This window comes from Salvelinus fontinalis, chromosome 13, assembly GCF_029448725.1.
Source record: "Salvelinus fontinalis isolate EN_2023a chromosome 13, ASM2944872v1, whole genome shotgun sequence".
In the NCBI taxonomy this organism is placed as follows: domain Eukaryota; kingdom Metazoa; phylum Chordata; class Actinopteri; order Salmoniformes; family Salmonidae; genus Salvelinus; species Salvelinus fontinalis.
The window spans coordinates 33,415,599-33,422,656 of record NC_074677.1 but is presented as its reverse complement, the minus strand read 5'-3'; the positions used below and the strand labels follow the sequence as shown (position 1 = coordinate 33,422,656).

Here is a 7,058-nt window from a genome sequence, read left to right as displayed (position 1 = left end):
ATTTTGACCTAAAAGCAGCCGTGCGTTTGGACAATTAATAGACACTGCAGTAAATAAAACCTGTCTTGTCCAGGAACGGAGTCTACGCAGACCGGTGCACCATAGCCAATCAGAGCTACAGTAGGCCTTCATGACAACAATAAATTTGCCACACAGGCCTGCCATTCACTTTGAATTGGAAGGTGTGTTTACAGGAAGTTGCAACAGCACAACTTTAGATCATTTGAATGCATTTGCAAAAAGCGAGAGGAGAGGAGTCTTTGAAGAACCTGGCGAACATGTTGGATGTATTCAATCATGGACCTGGAGAAGATGAGGATGTCATCCAGGTACACAATCACAACTGGTGAAGTAAGTCGCGCAGCACATCATTAACCAGGGCCTGGAAAATGGCCGGAGCATTTGTAAATCCAAACGGCATGACACGGTACTCATAATGTCCATTTGGAGTGTTGAACGCTGTCTTCCACTCGTCTCCCTGTCTGATGCGCACCACATTGTATGCGTTCCGTAAATCAAATTTTGAAGAAAACGTAGCTCCCTGGAGTCTCTCAAAGGCTGACGACATAAGAGGAAGAAGGTAACGGTTCTTGATGGTAATGTTATTTAAACCCCGGTAATTGATACAGGGACGGAATACCACATCCATCTTTACAACAAAAAAAAAAAAACGCTCCTGCAGGTGAAGTGGACAGCCGAATAAAATGCAGCTGAAGACTGTATTTGACTCACCAGTATTCTCCCGTCTACTGACGAGTCATCCCGTTTCCCGTCAGCTCGGGACAGGAGGCATGGACATGTCCAGACTGACCACAGTAAAGACAACGTTGCTTGTTAATCCTGCACCATCTCTCCAGAGCGGAAACCTGGTGCGTCCCAATTGCATTGGCTCTTCTGAAGTATATGAAGGAGAACCAGAGCCGAATTGAGGACTCTGACGGGGTACAGGACAAGCAGACGCAGCATAAGGCAGTGGAACAAACAAAGAATCGACTACCTCAGCGGAAGCCAAAACAACTGTGATCCCCTTCGTCCTCTCACGACGACGTTCCCGAAGCCGGTTGTCAATCCGGATGGCCAGAATGATAAGCTCATCCAGAGTGTCAGGGTTGTCCCGGGAAGCCGGTTCATCCTTGAGAACCTCGCTAAGTCCGTTCAGAAAGGCTGAGTGAAGTGCCTCTGTATCCAACCGCTTTCAACGGCAAGCGTCCGAAAGTCAATGGTGTAATCTGCTACCCTCCGGCTGCCGTGTCGAAGCATAATGAGTCTTTGAGCAGCGTTCCTGCCACTGATGGGGTGATCAAAAACCCTCTTAATCTCCTGGGTGAAGCTTTGCCAATTAAAACAAATGTCTGATTGCTTCTCTCTTATGGCCGTACCCCAGGCCAGAGCCTGTCCTGAGAGCAAAGAGATGACGTATGCCACTCTGGAACGCTCGGTAGGAAACGTTGTTGTCAGCAGCTCGAAGGCCAGTGAGCATTGGAGCAGTAACCCACGACACCTCCCAGAATGCCCCTCATAGCGCTCCTGTGCCCGGAGATGAGGCTCCCAAAGGGAGGAAGACGCTGAGCTGGTAGGGAGAGGAGGATTAGGAACAGCCACAGGTGCAGCAGCCGTTGCTACCGACTGTCCTGTCTGCAGAGCGGACACAAGAGTTCTAAAATCATCCGACAATGTCTGCAGCCGCGCCTCATTGCGACCAATGTTTTTTATTTTTTTATTTAACCTTTATTTAACTAGGCATGTACATGCACATCCAATCACAGTTCCATGGTGGGTGTGAGCCGACCATAAATGGTGGAATTCAGAGTGTTCCTCGGACGACTGAAAAATCTCTGCTGGGTCCATTGTAGGCTTAGGACTACTGTACCAATAATGCTAGTACAAACTCGAATCCAGACACAGAGAAACACAGCAAGCAGGGGTAAGGATAAATCCAGAACTTTTACTTAGTCAACAGAAACAAGGCAACCGCACAAGAGCACACTAATAAAACATGAGACCTAAGCAAAGATACAGACCAACTGAGGAACCTAAATAAAAAAGCAACCAGGTGAACAGAGAAGGCAATTAAACACAGGAGAATCCAATAAGTAATAATCAGGGTAACCTGAAAACTAGAAAACAGGGTAAGGGTGCCCTCTAGCAGTAACCTAAGGAAACAACAATCAAATAACACAGAAACTATGACATTTCTGGCTTGTACCATTGGTTTTGTCTATTTCTTCTGCATCCGTTGGTACCATTAGTCTGTGTGTTTAATGGGGCTGAGCTAGAAACGTGTTTGTGAGACAAGGGCGGATCCTGAAGGGACCCGGGGCCAAGTCTTTTAACAAAAATGTCTGTAGAGTCCGAATGGTTTGAGCTGCAAACAATCAAAAGCTATCTATGAAAAGCTAAGACTCTCATGTGACATGTTGTGCTCTATATGACGTTCACAAGCTACACAATAGTCGTTAGAAGGTAAGGGTGGGGTTCTTCATAGAAGATCATAGGAAATCTCAGGACGTAGTGTCTATAATACTGTAATAAGCTCACATAGTTGCTGTCACAAACTTCACACAGTTGTCACTGACTAGTTGGATATTTATTTCCCACTGAGCAAACAATTTCTGTACTTACAGCATTCATATAAATTCATTTTTATCAGGTTTTTTAATAATAAAAACATATAAACATGCAGATAAATGAAAGTCAGATGGGTCTCGGGACTGATAAGGTTATGGATTACAAATCATGGATTACAGTTCTTCTATCAAGTTATAAAATCCTGAACTTCCCTTCAATCACTTAAAGGTCACTCAACAGACCTCCTACCCTGACCTAATCCTCTTCCTTAATATCTACATCTTCACCTCGTGGCCAACATCAGCCTCATAGTACTGATTTCCATGGAGAGGAGCCTGCATCATCTCATGTACATCCTTTTCTGAAACTTGTCTCTTAATAACATAGTCGGGGATACAGCAATGATACCTCGTCTGTTAGGGGACATTTTGACCGCAGCTCCTGAGCGATATATCACCTACATAGAGTGTGTCATTCAGGCTTTCTGTGCTCATGTTTATGCTACGACATCACACACCGTTCTCATGATCATTGCCTTTGACAGGTATGTGGCCATCTGCAACCCACTGCCGTACGCTACCATCATGAACAGCAAAATGGTAATCAGGTTGTCAGTGTCTGCCTGGTGGGTGGCCATAGTCTTAGTGGGGATTCTGCTGGGCATCATATCCGCCTATCACTGTAGGTAGGTCTAACATATTTAACCCGTACTGCGACAGCGCCTCCTTTTTCAAGCTCTCCTGCGAGACCGGGTTTGTAAATAACATAAATGTCTTAACATTTACTGTTATGCTGTTTGTCTCGTCCATAGGCTGCATCAGTCTCGACTATCTGAAGATTGCCATTGTTTGTCTGAGTAGTAGAACAGCTCTTTAAACAGCAAGGTCCTGACAACCTGTAGCACACGCTTATTGGTCTACCATATTGTGCTGGGATGTGGGTTTACCATTATCATCCTCCATCGCTTCCTAGCCTATGCAGACCTGCACAAACTGAATAGTGTGCTGGGTAGTGTGGTCCCTACCTGTGTCAACCACGTAATATATGGTTTACAGACTAAAGAGATTAAACAGAGGATATTTAGGGTGTTCAAAGAGCCAAGGTAGACGCAGGATTTTGTGTTAAATCTGATGGGAAAATAAATAATATATAATATAATGAGAACTGCAGTGTATGTGTGTGGCGTTCATAAAACAAGGGTTGAGTTTCTTCTCAACCACCTGAGGGACCTGTAAGGGTTCTGTTGAATTGGACCCTAACATTAGCTGAGAGCCATTATTTCATTGATGGTATGCAGATTCAAAGCATGTTGTAACAATTAAAACATACAGCTGCCCCGGTTTGGGTTAGTACTGATGGAAAAAAATCTTAATTCCTGGCATAATGCAAATCTACTGTAAAATACATAACTAGGAAGAACACTACTGTATGTTTTCAAACTGACATTTATTTTAGGTGGTGCAACATTTTGGGGGGTGTTCCATTAATCATTTATAGATTTAATTTCCACGTGCAAACCATCATAGAATATTTTATTGTGCAAAGTTTTATTTTAATTTGTGATGCTTACAGAGAAGGCAGAGGCAAAAAAACAAAATCTGTTGGTACACTTTATTTGACAGTGTGCTATTTCCCTGATATTTAGAAATAATATTGCGAGATTGTAATTACACAATAATCACCTAACAATTACTGTTGTTTCTTTGGTATTGATTAAAAACAAGTATAATCGCATACCATTTAGTACTGTATCTGGTAGTTGTACAATGCGATTGAACAGGACTGTATAGTTGTTATTTCATTTTTGTGGTTCTTATCAATAAACTTAAAACTATTAAACAGTTGTATACAGTTGTGTAACCTACACCATGAACCAAATGGTTAACACGAATATTGTTCGGTTTCGTTTATAAGTGCATGATAATGAAACATTTAGCTGTTCTGCCTTCCAAAGAACAAACAATAATTGGAATTATTTTGGAATCTCTGAAAATTATCACTCTTTTTAGCCCATACTAATCTATTTTAAAGGAGATTGTATTGAATGTTTTGCTGTCAGGACAGTGTGCTGAGTGTTTTGCGGTCCCGCGATGAGACGTCTCTGTGTCGGCAGAAGGCCCTCTTGAAGGCCGCTCTCAGCTCCTTGTTCCTCAGGCTGTAGATCATCGGGTTCAGGAAAGGAGTCAGAGCCGAGTACAGCACCGACACGATGATACGCACCTACAACAATAACACAACATGAATACAACATTAAGACAACCACAATGCAACAATGATACCCACAACCACAATATAATAAACTAAAAGTTACACATTATTATACAACAACGATACGCACTAACAACATCAACACAACGTTATCTAACCTTATCACAACGTTATTAACAGTATGACCTTGATCATATTCAACCATAAACATATACATAAGATTATTAGGGATGGTTGGATTCCATTTAAATTCCAATCAATTCAGGAAGTACTCTGAAATTCCAATTATCCTCAATGCTTTTCAATTAGGAAAATGGAATTACAATTGGAATTTCGTATACTTTCTTAGTTGACTGAAATTGAAATGGAATTAGACCCCAACTTTGTTATTAGGATTTTCACAGTACTGCCACCATGACACAAATCTACAATGACTGAAGAGCATCAGTATGTTACATACAATTAATACAACAGTGCCATCTCTTGGTGGGAATGCCTTTTGCGTACCATTAGACATCAACAGTGAATGACAAATCAGAGAGGACATGGGTAACCAGAGTAATGGCACAAATATCAGTCAAACTCTTCAACTGGTGAATGTAAGATTCACAGTGTTGACTGAAGGTGACTGATGGTAGAGTTAAACAGTCAATAGAACAGAGAAAGGAGGAGGGGGAGAAGGAGGATGAAGAGGAGGGTCACCTCTGGAGAGAAGTTTCCCACACGGTAGGAGATGTAGACAAATGAGGCAGAGCTGTAAGAAATGGACACAACCGTCAGGTGGGCGGCACAGGTGCTAAATGCCTTCAGTCGCTCTGCGGCGCCCATTTTAGCTATCTTCACACCGATGAGGATGTAGGAAGTGAGGATGAGCACACCCGTGGTGAGCAGCGCTATGAGGGCAGAAGACAGTGACACGATGCTGTCCACCTGAGTGTCCCCACACACCAGCAGCCTCACTGAGGACGGGTCGCACCAGCAGTGGCGCACCACGTTGGGTCCACAGTATGAACGCTGCAATGCCATGCTAATGGTTGGGAAGGTGCAAATGGCGCCGAAGGTCCACGCCCCAATGATGAGTAGCAGGCAGATGGGGCGGGTCATCACAGCGGCATAGCGGAGAGGATTACAGATGGCCACATAGCGGTCATAGGCCATAACGGTCAGCAGGGCGCGGCCAGTAACAGACATGTGGATGAAACAGTACATCTGGAGGAAGCAGCCGGGGACGGACACAGTCTTGACCTCAGTCAGGAAGCCTGACAACATGTTGGGGATGGTGACCGTTGTGTAAATCATGTCCACGATGGACAGGTTGTGGAGGAAGAAGTACATGGGGGAGCCCAGCTTCAGGTCGGTCCGGACCTTTAGGACGAGATAAAGAAAGTGGTTAGACAGTGATGTCATAGATAGGCCCAACAGAGAGTTTTTCCTGACAACATGTCTTGACCAGGGGAAAATCTGGGCCCAAGCCATAAATCTCAAGAGTACAAAACTCCTGACTCCTGAGGAGTATAGTGTAGTCTACGGGCACTTAGAGCAAATTCTAAGTGAGAGGACCTGAACAAAACCTTTTGATTACTTACACTAACTACACCTCATGGTCTCTCTTATAACATAATCTCTATTTAATGTTATTGTGATCTGGTTCTGGCTGTGCGTGTACAATGTACAGTACCAGGTAGATGATCATGATGTTTCCACCAAGGATGATGATGTAGGCCAGCAGGAAGATGATAAACAGGACCATCTTCTTCTCCCCCATACTGGCCAGGCCCTGGATGATGAAGAAGGCGACAGGGCTGGACTGGGTGCTGTTCATACCTCTGGGCCAGTGGGCCTGATAGGACCTCAGACAAACCTGGTGCAGACAGAGAGATACATTGATACCTTGTAGCCTACAGATAGAAGAAGCTCTTTCTTAACAAACATGGCTTATTACAGTTCTATTCTTGGTACGAATGTATCTACAAAAATCCATGGTGTAACTATAATTTCTATGAAAAGTTGTTGTCTATAGAAGCAAAAAATATAACTCTTATTATTTCAGATTCTCAACCTGGGTGGTGTCAGAGTGGGGAAATCTGTGATATATTCAATGAGATAACGCAAACATGTATAATAATTCACAGCAAGTGGCTCTCAATTATGTTTCGTTACAGGCCCAATGCAGTCAAAATTCTGTTTCCTGTGTTTTGTATCATATTGTACAACAGCTTATAAAACGCAGACTGTACAAGTGTGAAGAAATTCGATCAGTGTTATTTCCTGATAGTTGCTAG

General features: G+C 43.4%; 1 protein-coding gene and 1 pseudogene across 1 annotated transcript; one reads left to right on the top strand and one right to left on the bottom strand.

Annotated features, from left to right (window-relative positions):
• Positions 1-278: 278 nt before the first annotated feature.
• LOC129867831 (putative gustatory receptor clone PTE38) lies at positions 279-3,674 on the top strand (annotated as a pseudogene).
• A 371-nt stretch (positions 3,675-4,045) lies between these two features.
• Positions 4,046-6,598, bottom strand: LOC129867829 (olfactory receptor 5AN1-like). The gene is made up of 3 exons (XM_055941319.1): positions 6,455-6,598; positions 5,479-6,141; positions 4,046-4,788 (listed from the first exon to the last, which is right to left on the bottom strand). The coding sequence occupies exons 1-3, from the start codon at positions 6,596-6,598 to the stop codon at positions 4,624-4,626; spliced, it is 972 nt and encodes a 323-aa protein (XP_055797294.1). The 3' UTR covers positions 4,046-4,623.
• Positions 6,599-7,058: the final 460 nt, after the last annotated feature.

Coding starts and splice junctions, on each gene's coding strand:
- LOC129867829 (XM_055941319.1), bottom strand. CDS start 6,598: ATGAACAGCACCCAGTCCAGCCCTGTCGCCTTCTTCATCATCCAGGGC. Junction 6,142..6,454: donor ACATCATGATCATCTACCTG/GTACTGTACATT, acceptor CTCGTCCTAAAG/GTCCGGACCGACCTGAAGCT. Junction 4,789..5,478: donor TGGGAAACTTCTCTCCAGAG/GTGACCCTCCTC, acceptor TTATTGTTGTAG/GTGCGTATCATCGTGTCGGT.